This window comes from Bos mutus, chromosome 2, assembly GCF_027580195.1.
Source record: "Bos mutus isolate GX-2022 chromosome 2, NWIPB_WYAK_1.1, whole genome shotgun sequence".
Classification (NCBI taxonomy): domain Eukaryota; kingdom Metazoa; phylum Chordata; class Mammalia; order Artiodactyla; family Bovidae; genus Bos; species Bos mutus.
The window spans coordinates 82,609,679-82,629,032 of NC_091618.1; the positions used below are offsets into that span (position 1 = coordinate 82,609,679).

Sequence of the window (19,354 nt, forward strand, 5' to 3'; positions counted from 1 at the left end):
CAACCCATTTTTTAGACAAAATCTCATTCACTTGAACATCATCTATTAGAACTTCAAATCTTGAGTAACTGATGAACAGACGTCATTAGGACATTAGTGGGGGAGGGGGTGACATCCTGTCCCTCTCAAAGTCACAAGACAGCAAGACAGCTGCTGTATTTCCTTTTTCTTACTTCTTGGCTCTCCTGAGAACTTTGGATTAAGCCTTTCTAAGACTGGCCCCTCACCTGCAGTAATTTCTTTGAGGAATTCATAAATTGCTTTTTTTTTAATCTAACTTATTTTATTTAATTTGGAATATAGTTGATTTCTATTCTAAAGAGCCTCTTGAGGGTGAAGGAACTAAAGAGCTTCTTGATGAGGGTGAAGGAGGAGAGTGAAAGAGCCGCCTTAACACTAAATATTAAAAAAAAAAAAAAACTAAGATCATGACATCCAGCCTCATTACTTCATGGCAAACAAAAGGGGAAGAGGCAGAAGTAGTGACAGATTTCCTCTTCTTGGGCTCTGCTGCTGCTGCTAAGTCGCTTCAGTTGTGTCCGACTCTGTGCGACCCCATAGATGGCAGTCCACCAAAATCACTCAAATGGTGACTGCAGCCATGAAATCAGAAGATTGCTTCTCAGCAGGAAAGCTATGGCAAACCTAGACAGTGTGTTGAAGAGTGGAGACATTAATCTCCTGACAAAGGTCTGTATAGTCAAGGCTATGGTCTTTCTAGTGGTCACATAATGGTTGTGAGAGCGGGACCATAAAGAAGAAGATAGAGTGCCAAAGAATTGATATCTTCTGACTGTGGTGCTGGAGAAGACTCCCGAAAATCCCTTGGACAGCAAGGAGATCAAACCAGTCAATCTTAAGGGAAATCAACCCTGAATGCTTTTTGGAAGGACTGATGCTGAAGCTGAAGTTCCAGTATTTTGGTCACCGATGCAAACACCTGACTCATTGGAAGAGTCCCTGATTCTGGGAAAGATTGAGGGCAGAAGACGAGGGAATCAGAGGATGAGATGGCTGGATGATGTCACCAGTACAATGGGCATGAACTTGGGCAAACTCCAGGAGACGGTGAGGGACAGGGAGGCCTAGTGTGTTGCAGTCCATGGGGTTGTAAAGAATCAGACATGACTGGGTGACTGAACAGCAACATTATTGATTAACAATGTTGTGCTAGTTTCAGATATACAGCAAAATGATTCAGTTATAAATTACTTTTGTTGTTGTTCAGTCACCCAAGTTCATGTCCATTGCATCAGTGATGCCATCCAGCCATCTCATCCTCTGACGCCCTCTTCTCCTTCTACCCTCAGTCTTTCCCAGCATTAGCGACTCTTCCTATGAGTCAACTGTTCGTCTCAGGTGACCAAAATACTGAAGTTTCAGCTTCAACATCAGTCCTTCCAATGAGTATTCAGGGTTGATTTCCCTTAATATTGACTGGTTTTATCTCCTTGCTATCCAAAGGACTCTCAGGAGTCTTCTCCAGTTCAAAGGCATCAATTCTTTGGCACTTCACCTTCTTTATTACTTTTTACTCTTTAGTATTCTGCCTTCTAAAATTACTTTTGGTTCCCAGTAAATTCTTTGAGTTTCCTCCTACCCCCATCCTTTGACATCATTTGAATAAATTTTTCTTTGCTTAAGATGACCACAGTGCTTTTTCTTTTCTATTGTAGCCAAATCTTCAATGAATGTACCTCATTACCAAAATAACTTTCCAATGTGTGTGTGTGTGTGTGAATGTTTGAACAGTTCAGTTTTTTATTATTGTTTTCTCTTCCTCTCTTTATTTCATGTGTGTAGTTCTATGGGCTTTGTTTTTCTGCTTTAAAATTTACTAGCGTAGCTGCAACAAGCCTCTCTCCTGATAGCAGAATAACATCATTTTGAAAAGCATGTGGAGACTGTCTCCCCTGCATAAATGATGATAACACCGTCACATTATTTGAACATTTAACTGCCTCTATTGAGTAGTTTTCCTCGTAGTTTTGATTCATTTGGAATCTAACTGACAAAGATCCCATTACTGGCTGTTCTTTCCATAATTTGTCAAAAAATATATAGCAGAGATGAGGGAGAATGAAGCTAATTTGTAATCTGGGAGACTTAACCTGGTTATGCTGATGAACTAACTAAATCGGTCAAAAGTTTGAGTGCTTAAAGATTAAAAACCACCATTCTCTAGTTAAACTCTAATTCATTATGTAAACAACATGCTTTGTAAGTGCAGTCATGTGGAAGGTCTATTTGTTTTTCTCACCAAAAGATGCTTTCAAAGAAAAATTACAGAAAATGGATTTTCTCCAACCAATGTGTTGCCTGCCACCCCTGGTACAAGCACTGAAGCAGGAGAACAAAGATGTAATGATCACACCAGCCAAGGCCATAGGCATGTGCAGAACATTCCAAAAATATTGGCACCCCTAGCAAGAGGTGTTTTCTAAATACAAAAAGTTGTTAAGAGAGGAAGAAAGGATTACCAGTGAGCCCACAGATGGAACTATAGGTGGGGAGCCGGGAACTCAGGGTTCCAGGACTGCTCCCTTTTTCGGAATGCCATAAGGAGGGGGAAAGCAGAAATAATCTTTAACGTTGTGCCAGGATAGCAGGCATGGGTGTTTAGGGGGCAAAAGCTAGGTCATCAGTGCTTGCCAGGAAAACAAAACACCTTCTTTCTTCCTCCCCCTTTCCCCACACAATTTCAAGATAGAAGGTTCTGTGGTTCAAATATGTTCCTATAATTTAATGGTCTTCCTTGGTGTATCAAACTCTGAAATCAGATTTACAGATGGGTGGCAATCCTACAATAACCCCTAAACTGTACAATGATGTCTTAGCTAAATCTCTATGATTTACTTCCTTAGCACTTTTGATTTTGCAAAGTCATTTCAAGTGTATCATCATCTCCTCCACGTTATATACTTCACCATGTAATGTTAAAAGCTCATGTTGCAGTCATTTTTTTTTAAGTTGTAATTGATAGAAACTTGTTCAAACTGCAAACGTAAGAATGGAATTAATTGGACTACTTGCCTGAAAAGTCCAAGAGACGAGGATAGCTTCAACCATGACTGGACCTGTGGGCACAAAATGCTATCAAATCTTTATCTCCTCCATCCCTCAGCTCTCTTTTCCAATCTGTTGGCTTAATTCTCCAGTATGTTTTCCCAGAAGCTGGCAGCATAATTTCTAGAAGCTCAGATTCATATCCTCATAGTTTACCAATTCCTACAGAAAGAGGGCTCCTTTTTCCCAGTAGCACTTTAAAAAAAAAAAAAAAAAGCCCTCAGGATTTGTGAGACCAGATCCACTTGGATCATGTGTTCATATCTGAACACATGTTCATATCCCTGTGGCCAAGGGAAGAAGTGCATGTTTATTGCTAGAGCTGGAGCTGGTGGGGTCAGCACTACTCAAAACAAATGGCAGCAATATGAGAAAGTATCACCCCCATAGGAAAACCAGAGTGCTCTTACTGGAGGGTAGAAGAATCGTTCCAAGGCCAGCAAAACCAGTAGACATGCAACATACTCATCCTAACCAGTGCCACCCATACCAGTGGGTCTCACTGAGTTATTTCCAATCCTGGCACCTTCTCCTCTGATTCTAAGTCCTCTTTTGGAACATTGTGGACAGTGCTATGTCCATGTTCTTGCCAAATTTGTTTGGCTGCATTAAACTGAAAGTGTCAGTGTTAGTCACTCAGTCAGGTCTGACTCTTTGTGGTTTTGTGGCCCCATGGACTATAGCCCGTCAGGCTCCTCTGTCCATGGGATTTTCCAGGCAAGAATACTAGAGTAGGCAGCCATTCCCTTCTCCAAGGGACCTTCTTGACCCAAGGATTGAACCCGGGTCTCCTGCATTACAGGCACATTCTTCACTGTTTGAGCCACCAGGGAAGCCCAGTGCCTTCTAATTCTAATGCACCCGATGGCAACCATATATGGTGCATCATGTATATGGTATATTGGAGAAGGAAATGGCAACCCACTCCAGTGTTCTTGCCTGGAGAATCCCATGGACGGAGAAGCCTGGTAGGCTGCAATCCATGGGGTCGCACAGAGTCGGACACGACTGAAGTGACTTAGCAGCAGCAGTATATGGTATATATATGACATCATATATAAGTATCAGGAAGTGAGGAGCTGAGGTGTCTCTGCTTCATTCACCTCCCTCTGCATATCCGTTTCTGTGCACACTCACTCATTGCACATAGCCATCTCGCCAAACGGCTCCCTTTGCCCCTCAGTGTCCCTGGAGCAGATAGTATCCCTGATACCACCTCAGACTGTAGCGTCCCAATTGTAAAACTTTTGTAGGGAAACTTGCACTGACCCGGCTTGGGCCACATGACAGCCGTTAATTTAATCAGGTTTACCCAGAAGGTATGGGCTACCCTGTGGCTCAGATGGTAAAGAATCTGCCTGCAATGCAAGAGACCCGGGTTTGATCCCGGCGTCAGGAAGATCCCTGGAAAAGGGAATGTCTACCCACTCCAGTATTCTTGCCTGGAGAATTCCATGGACAGATGAGCCTGGTGGGTTACCATCCATGGGGTCACAGAGTGGGACTGGATTGAGCGACTAACACTTTCACTTTTTGTTTTAACCTGGAAGACTAGGTCCTTCTACAGAGCCTTACTGGGTAAGTGTAGCCACTTTAAAGTCAGGATATAAATGAGGTGATTATTTTTCTTTTTTACCTTTGTGGTAACCAGTGAAGGCAATCATTTCCCTCCTGTCTAATGAAGTTCAACATATATCAACTCTTTTTTCCCCAGAGCGCTGTTGGCAATCTGGGAAGGGTTGTTTTCTCTCCCCATGAGGGATTGCCTGCACTTACCTGGACCACCCAGTAAGTGGCAGTAATGCACCTCCCCCACCTCTGGCCTCAGAACAACTGAAAGTAGCTAGGAGTGCCCCTCACCCTCTCTAGAGCATTCTGGCAATCAACAAATCAAAAATACCTTGCAATTGAAATGTTCTGTTCTCCACCCCACTCATAATCCCTCCCCAAATCCTGTCTTTCCTTATAATTAGTGAATCCTCATCACTAACCTGAAAAAAGTCTATTTGCTGTCTCTACTTCTCACCTTCCCTTCAAATCTTGACCAAAAGCCTCTGCTTTTCAGTTTCATTCTACAAAAGCCATTTTCCTTATGATCACCAATAACCTCTTAATTTCACCTTGATTTCTCATCAACATTCTGTTCTGAATTACCCATCCTAACTCCTAAATATCAACTCTCTCGATTCTTCTCCAAACCCTCAGGTTTCTGCATTTTAGTCTCCTTTAATCAAGCAAAAACTTAAATCCTCTTTGCCCAGTGAGTTAGCTCACCTCCTGCATCCTGTCTGCAAATCCGCAGAATCACTACATCTCTCCGTTGTCTGAGTTAGGTCCTTATCTTTTTTTTTTTTCATCTAGAGCCTGATGGTTTGTACCTATGGGCAAATGACTCAGTATCTTTCTGCCTCAGTTTCCACTCCTATAAAATCAGGATGGTAATAGTGTCTACTACCAAAGTGTTACAATTACTATGATGATCAAGTAAGTTAGAATAAAGTACTTTGAACTTTGCCTGGCTTAATGCAAAAAGTCTTTGCTATTATTAATAAACACCCTTATAATAGCACTAATTGCATCATATTATAATTGTGAGAACTATTCTTCCGCCCAGACTGTGGGAGATCATGCTTCATGCACCATTGCATCTTCAGGATGGAGTGCAATGTCTAGGCTACAGTGGGCATATAGATAGTTATGAATATAATAGATAGTTATGAATGGATGTCAATCTTCAAATTCTTTACAGTGCTCAGCATATGGTAGGTGCTCATGAAATATTCACTGAATTGAATTAAATAGATTTGAATTGATCTGTAGAGAATACATAATAAGAAGTGCCATAATATAACATAAAACATAATGACTTTAAATTTTAAGGTGAGAGAAATTTCCTTTGAGTCTCTTCAAAGAGACTCAATCTTAGGATTGATTCTAAATGGATGTGTAATTCCACGTTCTAGCTAAATTTAGAATTTTTTCTCTATTTATTTGCTCCCCAGTTTTGGTTTCCATGTCCTATCAAGTCTCTTTGTTTTCATTCTCACAGCATAGCTTAGATCACCCAAACTCCAGTCTCCTGTTATCATTCTTTATCAGTAAGCTGTTGCTGTCTAACAAACAGAATCTCAGTGGCAAACAGCAAAAAGCACTTATTTTTCATGTGTCTGTGGCTTGAATGGACCACTCTGCTTTACATTGTAGGTTTGACTGGACTTGTCTCCTCAATAAGGGTCAGCCTCAGTTCTGTGCTATATGTATTTACTCTGGAGCCCGGACTGAAGGGGCAGCTGCTACCCAGGTAAACCTTGATTCAGCAGTAACAGAGAAGCAAGCATAGAAATCTGTAGCATGTCTGAAGACCTCAGTGTTGAACTGAAACACAGTCATTTCTACACAGGCTACATTGTCCAAAGTAATCATTTGGGCAAGCCCTCTATCAGTGAAATGAAGGAAATAAATGTCACCCACTCTAGTGAGTTTCACCACACAGTCAGATGGCAAAGGTAGTAAAAGTATAAATCTAATTCCGAGAAGAGGAGAAGAATGCTCAATGATGACTAAATTTACCACAAACCTATCCTGATTCTGGTCTTCATAACATCTGCATACGTAACCACATTAGCTTCTCAACAGATCTTTTGTGTTCAGTCTTCACCACGATCTGTTGCCTCGCAACCCCACCATTTGGTTATGAATATTTTGGTTACAGGTGATAGAATATCCAGTTAAAAATTGTTTATATTATCTCATATATAAGAAGTATAGAGAAAGTGTTTTAGGACAGGTTTAGAAGCTCAACAATATCACTGAGGTCTCAGGTCCTTGTAGCTTACTCTTGCCTGGAAAATCCCATGGACGGAGCCTGGTGGGCTGCAGTCCATGGGGTCGCCAAGAGTTGGACACTACTGAGCGACTTCCCTTTCACTTTTCACTTTCATGCATTGGAGAAGGAAATGGCAACCCACTCCAGTGTTCTTGCCTGGAGAATCCCAGGGACGGGGAAGCCTGGTGGGCTGCTGTCTGTGAGGTCACACAGAGTCGGACACGACTGAAGTGACTTAGCAGCAGCAGCAGCAGCTTTGGCTTGCAAACTTCTTGTCTCATGGTGACAAGATTGCAGCAGTAGCTCCAGGCATTGCAAAGTTGCACGTTGATGTTCATGAAGGAAAAAAGACAGAATGCTTTCATGTACCCCTCTCCTTTCATCAGGAAAAAAAAATTCTTTTTTAGTTTCCCAAGTCATATCCCCTTGCATTATACCAACCAGAACTCTCTAATTTTAAACTAACTAAATTTACATGATTGAAGGCCAGAAGAGAAGGGACAACAGAGGATAGCGTCACCAACTCAATGGACATGCATTTGAGCAAGCTCTGGGAGTTGGTGATGGACAGGGAAGCCTGGTGTGCTGCAGTCCATGGGGTCACATAGAGTTGGACATGACTGAGCTTCTGAACTGAACTGAACTGAAAGCTACAAAGGAAGCAGAAGTCATTGGAGACCATTTGAACATCAGAATCTGTCTTATAAGTGGACTCTAAAACATGAAAGAAGTTGGGAGGGAAATGGCGTATGTATAACAAATCAGCCACATTTTCACGCTCTCAGATAAATGCCCACTTGACTTAATAGTTAAGACTCCGCATAACACAAACTTTATCTCCTCTTAAAGCTTCATACATGATCAGATCAGATCAGTCCCTCAGTCGTGTCCGACTCTTTGCGACCCCATGAATCACAGCACGCCAGGCCTCCCTGTCCATCACCATCTCCAGGAGTTCACTCAAACTCATATCCATCAAGTCAGTGATGCCATCCAGCCATGTCATCCTCTGTCGTCCCCTTCTCCTCCTGCCCCCAATCACTCCCAGCATCAGAGTCTTTTCCAATGAGTCAACTCTTTGCATGAGGTGGCCAAAGTACTGGAGTTTCAGCTTTAGCATCATTCCTTCCAAAGAAATCCCAGGGCTGATCTTATTCAGAATGGACTGACTGGATCTCCTTGCAGTCCAAGGGACTCGCAAGAGTCTTCTCCAACACCACAGTTCAAAAGCATCAATTCTTCGGTGCTCAGCCTTCTTCACAGTCCAACTCTCACATCCATACATGACCACAGGAAAAACCATAGCCTTGACTAGACAAACCTGTGTTGGCAAAGTAATGTCTCTGCTTTTGAATATGCTATCTAGGTTGGTCATAACTTTCCTTCCAAGGAGTAAGCATCTTTTAATTTCATGGCTGCAGTCACCATCTGCAGTGATTTTGGAGCCCAGAAAAATAAAGTCTCACACTCTTTCCACTGTTTCCCCATCTATTTGCCATGAAGTGATGGGACCGGATGCCATGATCTTCGTTTTCTGAATGTTGAGCTTTAAGCCAACTTTTTCACTCTCCTCTTTCACTTTCATCAAGAGGCTTTTGAGTTCCTCTTCACTTTCTGCCATAAGGGTGGTGTCATCTGCATATCTGAGGTTATTGATATTTCTCCCGGCAATCTTGATTCCAGCTTGTGTTTCTTCCAGTCCAGCGTTTCTCATGATGTACTCTGCATATAAGTTAAGTAAGCAGGGTGACAATATACAGCCTTGACGAACTCCTTTTCCTATTTGGAATCAGTCTGTTGTTCCATGTCCAGTTCTAACTGTTGCTTCCTGACCTGCATACAAATTTCTCAAGAGGCAGATCAGGTGGTCTGGTATTCCCATCTCTTTCAGAATTTTCCACAGTTTCTTGTGATCCACACAGTTAAAGGCTCTGGCATAGTCAATAAAGCAGAAATAGATGCTTTTCTGGAACTCTCTTGCTTTTTCCATGATCCAGCAGATGTTGGCAATTTGATCTCTGGTTCCTCTGCCTTTTCTAAAACCAGCTTGAACATCAGGAAGTTCACGGTTCACATATTGCTGAAGCCTGGCTTGGATGAAGATTTCTCTAAATAAGAAAAAGTGTATGTTTCCCTTTGTACAATCACACCAAGATGATTCTTCTCATCACTCTCTCGTCGCTGATTGTTTACCTCTCCTTCATCCTCCCCAAATGCCCTGTTTGTTCTTTTCCTTACATCTCCAAGCTAAGTCTTACTTAACCTTGAGGACTCAGTTCTTCCCTGGGAAGTCTTCCATGAGTGCTCAAGGCTGTTCAGGTGCTCCTTCTAACATGTTCCCATTGGATCTGTGCTTCCTTGGGAATAGTATACTTCAGGATGACATGTTCTTACTTATTTCCTTATATGACGTCGCCACTAGACAAGAAACTTTAGAGCATTGGAAAGGAGTCTTTGTTATTGTGCTATCAGTGCCTTTCCTAGCTCCTGACACAGAGCAGGCATTTAGGATTTCTTTTAAATAACAGAATGAGTGAAGGAGTAAATACAGTAGAATATTTTCATCTTTTTCATATTCCTGTATCTACCTATCAGAAAAAAAAAGTAAAGAAAGAAACCTTTCTCCAGACTTTAGCATCATCTTCATTCAAGAATCTATCTTTCTTGAATGATCTCCATCCCATAAATCCTCCCCCAACCTCCCCCTTCCCACATACCACCTTTGCACTAAATGACAGAAAAAAACTTTATACTTTAGAACTTCTTTCTTTGCACGAAGTACTTTTTGTGATACCTGCTATATATTCTATTTATTATTTATTAACAGAATGTTTCTGTTAGCCCTACAATATTATAAGCTTCTTGATATATTTATCACAACCTAATATGCCTACTCATTGCTTCAACTATAGAGGATACTTGGTACATATTTCTGAAATTTATTTGAATCATGACTATCATTAAAAGATTTTATTCTGTATAAAAATGCTTCCTTTCTGTAATCTCTGACCAGTTTAAATGATCAAATCTGAAGTTCTGGATTATTTTTCTTAAATAATATTTTATGTTATTCTTTCTTATGTTGGTGACTTACTGTTTCTGAATGAATCTTTGTTACTAGACCAGATATTCAAAGCAAATATTCATGATTATTTCCCACTTCTCTACATTATGTTGATGTGTGTTTTGAGCTTGTCTTCTTTCTGTCTCTTGGACAAAAACTCACATTTCCACATTAAATTGCATTATTATTAGTGCTCTAGCCTTAACTTGCTGAGTTGTTCTCAACTCAAGCCATCACCTTTCCTAAGAAATTGATGACAATCGTGATTTCCTTGAAGTCTCACCACAATCTGTGTTGACTATCCCTTTGAATAACATATCATTTACCATTCTATTACGCTGCATCTTATATTTTCTCCCACTTACGCTAAAAACATAAAGAGATAGAAATACCAGACCACCTTACCTGACTCCTGAGAAACCTGTATGCAGGTCAAGAAGCAACAGTTAGAACCAGACATGAAACAACAGACTGGTTCAAAATTGGTAGAGGAGCACATCAAGGCTGTATATTGTCACCTTGCTTATTTAACTTAAATGCAGATTACATCATGAGAAATGCTGGGCTGAATGCAGCAGAAGCTGGAATCAAGATTGCCAGGAGAAATATCAATAATCTCAGATATGCAGATGACACCACCCTTATGGCAGAAAGCAAAGAGAAACTAAAGAGCCTCTTGATGAAGGTGAAAGAGGAGAATGAAAAGGCTGGCTTAAAACTCAGCATTCAAAAAATGAAGATCATTTCATCTGGTCCCATCACTTCATGGGAAATAGATGGGGAAACAATGGAAACAGTGACAGACTTTATTTTCTTGGGCTCCAAAATCAGTGCAGATGGTGAGTGTAGCCATGAAATTAAAAAAGGCTTACTCCTTGGAAGAAAAGCTATGGCAAATCTAGAGAGCATGTTAAAAAGCAGACATTATTTTGCTGACAAAGGTCCGTATAGTCAAAGCTATGGTTTTTCCAGTAGTCATGTATGGGTGTGAGAGTTCGACCATAAAGAAGGCTGAGCACCAAAGAATTGATGTTTTTGAACTGTCGTGTTGGAGAAGACTCTTGAGAATCCTTTGGACTGCACGGAGCTCAAACCAGTCAATCCTAAAGGAAATCAGTCCTGAATATTAATTGTAAGGACTGATGCTGAAGGTGAAGCTCCAATACTTTGGTGGCCTGATGCGGAGAACTGACTCATTAGAAAAGATCCTGATGCTGGGAAAGATTGAAGACAGGAGGAGAAGGGAATGACAGAGGATGAGCTGATTGGATGGCATCACTGACTCAGTGGACATGAGTTTGAGTAAATTCCAGGAAATGGTGAAGGACAGGGAAGCCTGGCGTGCTGTAGTCCACAGGGTCACAAAGAGTCGGACACGACCGAGGGACTGAACAACAAACAGCAACTGTGCTAAAAATATGTTTTACATTTTTGAAAACTTCTACTGATGAAAAAGATGATGTCTTATAGTCAATAATTCAATAAATATTTACTGAACTTCTAGTATTTTCCAAAGAGTGTCGAGTTACTGGGAATTCAGTAATAAAGAAAATAGGAATAGCCCTTATTCTCTTGGGTTTTGCATTCTAAGCAAGGAGAGCAACTAACCAGTAAACATATCAATCTAATATGTCAGATGGAGTAAAGTGCTCTAAGAAAAGTAAGCTGTGGGCAGCATGAAGATCTGTTATCAGCAGGGCTTGCCAGTTTTTTTAAAGGTGGATAGGAAAGGCTACAATAAGAGGGTGACATTTGATCACCTGGATAATTGATTTCCACATAGAGGAAATAATAAGTTCAAATTCCCTGAGGCAGAAGTGTGCTTGGCATGGACAAGAATCAGTGATGTAGACAGAGTGGCAGCAGCGAGTGATGAGCAGAGAGAGGAGAGAGGAAGCAAATGAAGTCAGTTAATTGGTGGAAAGTCAGGTTGTTTACTGCCTTGGAGGTGATGTCAAGGAATTAGATTTCATTGCATGCGAGATGGAAAGTCCTTGAACCTACTAAATATTTGTTTCATTGTCAATAATCAACATCTCTGCTGTTTAAAAAGATTCCGGAAATGGATGGTGGTGATGGTTGCACAACAGTGCACATGTACTTAATGCCACTAAACTGGACACACAAAAGTGGTTAAAATGGTAAATTGAACACCATGGACCCAAAACTGTGCTTGACTGAAAGAACAGTATAAGCAATGCAGCACTCGAGAATCTGCTTTGAGAATACATTCCATATATTAGAAGTGAAAATACACAATGCAAGGTAGCATAAATCATGTTCCAAATGAGAGAGCTAGGCTAGAATTTCACACAGTGTTCTCGGAAACATTAGTCTGGAGAGATGCCCTTTGAAATAAAAGGATCTTACTCAAATAAGTTTGGGAACTGGCGCGTCCTTCAGTCCTGCCTGGAGATTCCCAGTGCACATTGGCATAACACGGGCTCTGAAAATAAGTACACATGAAAGAAACCTGTTTAACTTTGTTTAACCCAGTGTTGCTAAATCATTTTGATTACAGGCTTTCCCCCTCAAATCGCCTATTAACATCCTGAGAAACTGGTATTCCAAAGAATCTATGTTACAGGAGACATAAAGCTGAGATAAGAGTTCTGGATAGACTTTGTGGAGAAAGAACCATTTGAGCTGAGCCCTAAAAGAAAAGGGATACTTAGATTAGAGGAAGGGCAAATTCAAGGCAGGAGAAATGTGAAAACATTCACTTCAAGGTAAATCTTCTGGAACTTGCTTTTTTCAGATATCATTGTGCCATTGAATGAATCTAAATATACTAACAACATCATAATTTTGATGATTGTTGATAAACTTCTTCTCAAACACTGAGACACCAATTCACTAGGATTCATTAATTCATTGAAGTTTTCTTAATTCCTAGTCATTATTTTATAGACAGCGAAATTAAGCCCAGAGAGACTATAACTTACTCAGTCATCCCTGCCTAATCGATGGCAGAGTGTTCATTTTCTTTCTCTAGGGCCAGAGTCCTGTTCCATAAAGGAGGGAGCTATGGTCCTTGCATGTCTGCAACAGACACTTTGGAATTAAAGCCAAAAATCGATTCCAATGCAAGATGCAGATTTCATCATTCAGTGGATATGGAAACAGAATCAAATTAAAGAACAACGCAAGCTTGGATTTTAATGAAGCTCATCTTTGTTTCTTTTGCAGATCAAATTTTTGGCTCTCATCTGCACACACTGTGTGAACGTGAAAATTCCACAGTTCCACGGTTTGTAAAGCAGTGCATTGAAGCTGTCGAAAAAAGAGGTGGGTAACTGAACGTACAGCCATTCCCCCAATACTGCACCCTCTACACAACCAATGCTCACATTAACAGCACCACTTGATTTGTCTGGAAAGCCATGCAATTAAAACCTGACTGTTGCTAATCAGTTAAGAGGATCAAGTTTCTTATTAACTCCAGTTTGTTTTCACAGTAGGGACATCAATAATTCCCACTAATGTTCTTTTTTTTTTAATATTTTGCTGTCTGACATGTTGTTGATTCAATTGCAAACTTCTGTTTTCCCGCCAGTGATAAAACATTCATAAAATATCAGTACTCACAGTGTTAGAACCCTCCTAACATTCAGGCTGGTAGACGTTGTGCCAGAACAAATTTTGGTAAGCCCCCATTACCCAGTGGAACAAATAGTGCTCCTACTTGTAAACGGTGATGTTCCATCTTCCACATGTATCTGTTCAGCACAGAATATGCCTAACTAGTTTTGCTAGAACAATTAACAGACACACCTCCAGTGTTAAGATGACCTTTGATTCCTATATTTCAACATTCTAATTTTCGTCTGAAATGATCTCATCTTACTGAGGGGAACAAAGCAAAACCCAATTGACTCATTATTTCTATGGTAGTCTATCTGTAGGGTGTTTTTCCTTCAGACTCTGACTTCATTCATTCAAGGTCATTTTCCCTGGAAGATACACCACAGTAGATGCAGAATCTCAAAAACTATATTGTATAAAAATATGAAGCTTCATCACCATCTGTTACAAGTTTACAACATATTCCCAGGATCTAGGGGGATATATATCATGTAAAAGATGGAGGTGTTTTCAGAAAAAGAATTGGTGAATCTATTCCCCTTTTCAGCTCCCAGTCTCTTAAAACAATAGAACCAAGGGAAGAAATCTTTACCAAGTTATCTGCTAGGGAAAAGCCATTTTAATTCTCTCAATGTTACCTGGCTTTATTATAGAAACATAATAAAAATGGTCTGCAATTTCCAACTCCTGGAAATTCATACTTTAATTATACTGTAAGGACAGCCTTGGGATCCTATTATTCCCATATCAGTAGGGAATGAGAGAATAACAAGAAGGGGACAAGTGGGTAGAGAAAGTGTGTAAAGTGAGCAGCTTTGGGGAAAAGCATATCAACACATCAGAGAGCTGAGCTGAGAGTTCAGAGAAAGAATAGAAAATAGTAAAAGCAGAATAAACACAAGGAGAGGTATTTGTGAGGAGTGGAATCAATTGGAGTTTAGAGAGAAAAGTCCTTTTATTGCATGTTACAATCTCATGTAATTGTGTGAGTACGTATTTTAGGAATAAATATTATTTAATAAATACTTAGAGCCAAATGGATCACTGAAAATATTATAATGTTATTATTGCCAATAGTTAAATTATCATCATTTTCTGGAAATCTTCACTCACTTATAAATACTCAGTATTGACAGTGTAAGCACTGTCATATTAGAACAAAAATCCAAATAGGACTTTGGGGGAAGCTGTGCATAATAAGATGTGTGCACATTTTAAAAAGGATTTTATACCTCTCTTTTTCTGTATATACCCCAGGCAAAATGAAAACCCTGCTAGACACAGTCTTGTGGCATGCAGATATCATGGTATTGCAGAATTGAAAATGCCTATAAATAGAAACTATATGTTTTGTCCATGGCATTTTATTGGTGATTTTTAATAAAATAAAACCATGTTTTTGCTGACAGGGGCAATCATATTTGGCCTTATATTTCATCGTCCCAATGTTTTCTCTTAAAATGAATTTGTAGATTCAGCACTAGATAGGCACTAATCACATATAATGATTATTAATATAATTCCTAAATGTTTTAATGAAACAAAGACCACAATTCCGTAAAGCAGCAGATAATTCAAAGCATTTTGGCAATATCAGCTTAAAGGAGCTCTATGGAAATGTTCGACAAAACTCAAAGGCACAAAAACCTCTCACAAGATTTACAAGTGTGTGCTGTTGATTATGTTTTTCTATGATCATTTTGTTGAATTAATATTCTTACATTTATATGCCAATTCTGTTTACTCAAAGTGTTGTTTTTGCTAAATTCTGGCATAAAGCACCTCAGTACAGAAATAATTTATGTGAATATAAGTCCAATGTTTATGTAGGTTTCTGATGACATTTTGTGCTGGGGTTGGTGTTAGAAAGTAACATATAAAGGTGCCAAGTCTCTCAGCACGGCTGGACTCAGCGTATCTAGAGCCCTCCTTCTAATGGCCAGATCCTCTTCCAGCCAAGATACCCAACTGCAGAGTCATGGGAAATGCTTATGGACCTGTTATGGGAAAGGCATGTTTAATGAAAACTGTGTGTTTATTCTCACAGACTTAGGAAAATGGTCTCAATCCTCACTACAGCAGCACATCAGCTGTTACATAAAAACTAATTGTTTCCTTTCTTTTTTCTCGAGATTATTTTCCCCACCTTAAAAAATCATTTACAAACTGCAGTAATATTTTTTAAATGCTTCTGTGCTGTGCTTAGTTGCTCAGCCATGCCCGACTCTTTGTGACCCCATGGACTAGAGCCCCCCAGGGTCCTCTGCCATGGAGATTCTCCAGGCAAGAATATTGGAGTAGATTGCCATGTCCTCCTCAGGGGATCTTCCCAACCCAGGGATCGAACCCAGGTCTCCCACACTGCAGGCAGAACCTTTACCATTTGAGCCACCAGGGAAGCCCAAGAATACTGGAGAGGGTGACCTATCCCTTTTCCAGGGGATCTTCCCAACCCAGGAATTGAACCGGGGTCTCCTGCATTGCAGGTAGATTCTTTACCAGTTGATCTACCAGGGAAGCCCTAAATGCTTCTAACATTCTTGATTACAAATGAAGCAACATTAGGAGAGCATCTCTCACCATTTACTCATTCATTCCTCTATTCATCCATTCATTCAGTTAGTTACTTACACTTGGCAGAAGCAATTTGCCCACACTTCTCTAGTCTCCCCCAGGGGTATCCTACCCAGTCCTTGGCACAAAATGTATTCTTTACCCATACTTGGCAAAGTGGTATTCAGTTCCATTCAGTCACTCAGTTGTGTCCGACTCTTTGCGACCCCATGAACCACAGCACGCCAGGCCTCCCTGTCCATCACCAACTCCCAGAGTCCACCCAAACCCATGTCCATTGAGTCAGTGATGCCATCCAACCATTTCATCCTCTGTCATCCCCTTCTCCTGCCTTCAATCTTTCCCAGCATCAGGGTCTGTTCAAATGAGTCAGTTCCTCGCATCAGGCGGCCAAAGTATTGGAGTTTCAGCTTCAACATCAGTCCTTCCAATGAACACCTGAGACTGATCTCCTTTAGGATGGACTGGATCTCTTTTCAGTCCAAGGGACTCTTAAGAGTCTTCTCCAACACCACAGTTCATAAGCATCAATTCTTCGGTGTTCAGCTTTCTTTATAGTCTTTGTTGACAAAGCAATATCTGTGCTTTTTAACATGCTGTCTAGGTTGGCCATAACTTTCCTTCCAAGGAGCAAGCGTCTTTTAATTTCATGGCTGCAGTCACCATCTGCAGTGATTTTGGAGCCCAAAAAAATAAAGTCAGCCATTGTTTCCCCATCTATTTGCTATGAAGTGATGGGACCAGGTGCCATGAACTTAGTTTTCTGAATGTTGAGCTTTAAGCCAACTTTCTCACTCTCCTCTCTCACTTTCATCAAGAGTCTTCTTCACTTTCTGCCGTAAGGTTATTAGTTGCATTTTAAATTTTGAATGTCTTGGACATGCCTAGAAGAAAATCTCTTAGTGAGCCGAATGTAAACCAATTTAGCGAATCACTTGTTTAATATGTTTCCTTATCTTGATTTGGATTTCCTTTATTCCTCTAAACCACCAGAGCATTCTCCTCCTTACCAACTATTGTAACTAGATTAAAGTTCTTTCTGTGGTTTCTGACACTGTCTGCTTAGCCCAGAAAATATACGCAGAACTTGGAGGGCCAACTGTGAAGGAGTGTGTTAGTCTTTAAAACTTTTCCAAGTGGTTCATTCTCCTTTGCCTTGCCCTTACAGTTTTGGACTATGTGTGTGTGTGTGTGTGTGAAATTTTAAATAACCAGTGAGAAACTGAATTTTTGTTTCTTCTTCTAGAGAAAATTATACAAAAAATATTGAATGATTATTCAGCTAATGCTCAATAGACATGGTAAACTGACCAAAAGCAGGAGATCATCTGACAATTTTTTTAAAGCCTGGAGGAACAAGCATGTAGGGGGTGTACCTTGTGACATACTGGTGGTATATAAATCTAAACAGAGAGAAGTTCAGTTTTCAGTGCTTTATGAAATGCTTTCTGTAGTTCACAATGATCTAAGAGGTATATAGAAATTGCTTTCTTAAAAGTAGAGTCACTTTTATCACTTAGAGACAAGGACCTAGAGATATGAACCAAAGAAAGTACTTCATCTAAACTGGTATAATTAGTACTAAAACCTTAATCCATAGGGTTTTTTTTTTGTATATGAAAAGTCTGTAACTGACTATTCTTTGTGAAGGCCAGTCATTTGGAAAGAGCCCCACAAAGTGTGTGACACATTGTAAACACTCAGTAATATTGGCTGAATGAAGTAATAGAACTAGTGTTACTGCACTTCAGCAACAGGTAATTAGCAGCTCAGATGCCTATTCTGTATCATTCCCCATACTACCATCTGAGAATATAGAGGAGATACACATTAAACAAACTGTGGTAAGTCCTATGAAAGAAAAGAATAGATATTGTGCTGGAAGAAAGAACAACCACTACAATAATAATTTAAAAAATAGAAGTTTGCTTAAAATTAGCATGATGGGGGTGGGGGAAGTGGAAAGATCTTGATCAAAGGCATTAAGTTGAAGTTATGTAGGAGGAAAAAGTCTAGAGACCTATTACATAAGCATGATAACCAGAGTTTACAATATTGTGTTGAATACTGAAAATAAAGAAGAGTAGATTTTGGATGCTCTCAATACAGAGAAAAATTGGTAGTTATGTGAGGAGATATGTTAATTAGTTTTCATTTTGCTATGTCTATGTATATCATGTGGTACACTTTTTTTTTTAATTTTTTAATTTTATTTTATTTTTAAACTTTAAAATATTGTATTGGTTTTGCCAAACATCGAAATGAATCCACCACAGGTATACATGTGTTCCCCGCTCCCTCCTCCCTCCCCTTACCATCCCTCTGGGTCATCCCAGTGCACCAGCCCCAAGCATCCAGTGTGGTGCATCGAACCTGGACTGGCGACTCGTTCCATATATGATATTATACGTATTTCAATACCATTCTCCCAAATCATCCCACCCTCTCCCTCTCCCACAGAGTCCAAAAGACTGTTCGATACATCAGTGTCTCTTTTGCTGTCTCGTACACTGGGTTATTGTTACCATCTTTCTAAATTCCATATATATGCGTTAGTATAGTGTATTGGTGTTTTTCTTTCTGGCTTACTTCACTCTGTATAATCAGCTCCCATTTCATCCACCTCATTAGAACTGATTCAAATGTATTCTTTTTAATGGCTGAGTAATACTCCATTGTGTATATGTACCACAGCTTTTTTATCCATTCATCTGTTGATGGACATCTAGGTTGCTTCCATGTCCTGGCTATTATAAACAGTGCTGCGATGAACATTGGGGTACACATGTCTCTTTCAATTCTGGTTTCCTCAGTGTGTATGCCCAGCAGTGGGATTGCTGGATCATAAGGCAGTTCTATTTCCAGTTTTTTAAGGAATCTTCACACTGTTCTCCATAGTGGCTGTATTAGTTTGCATTCCCACCAACAGTGTAAGAGGGTTCCCTTTTCTCCACACCCTCTCCAGCATTTATTGCTTGTAGACTTTTGGATCGCAGCCATTCTGACTGGCGTGAAATGGTACCTCATAGTGGTTTTGATTTGCATTTCTCTGATAATGAGTGATGTTGAGCATCTTTTCATGTGTTTGTTAGCCATCTGTATGTCTTCTTTGGAGAAATGTCTATTTAGTTCTTTGGCCCATTTTTTGATTGGGTCATTTATTTTTCTGGAATTGAGCTGTAGGAGTTGCTTGTATATTTTTGAGATTAGTTCTTTGTCGGTTGCTTCATTTGCTATTA

The 19,354-nt window shown here is 40.0% G+C and overlaps 1 protein-coding gene across 1 annotated transcript in view; it reads left to right on the forward strand.

Annotated features, from left to right (window-relative positions):
• ARHGAP15 (Rho GTPase activating protein 15) overlaps positions 1-19,354 on the forward strand; it is a 698,771-nt gene that overhangs the window by 433,345 nt on the left and 246,072 nt on the right. The window contains exon 10 of the mRNA XM_070389876.1: positions 13,146-13,244. Within this exon, the coding sequence (XP_070245977.1) occupies positions 13,146-13,244 (99 nt within the window). The remainder of the gene's footprint in view (positions 1-13,145; positions 13,245-19,354) is intronic.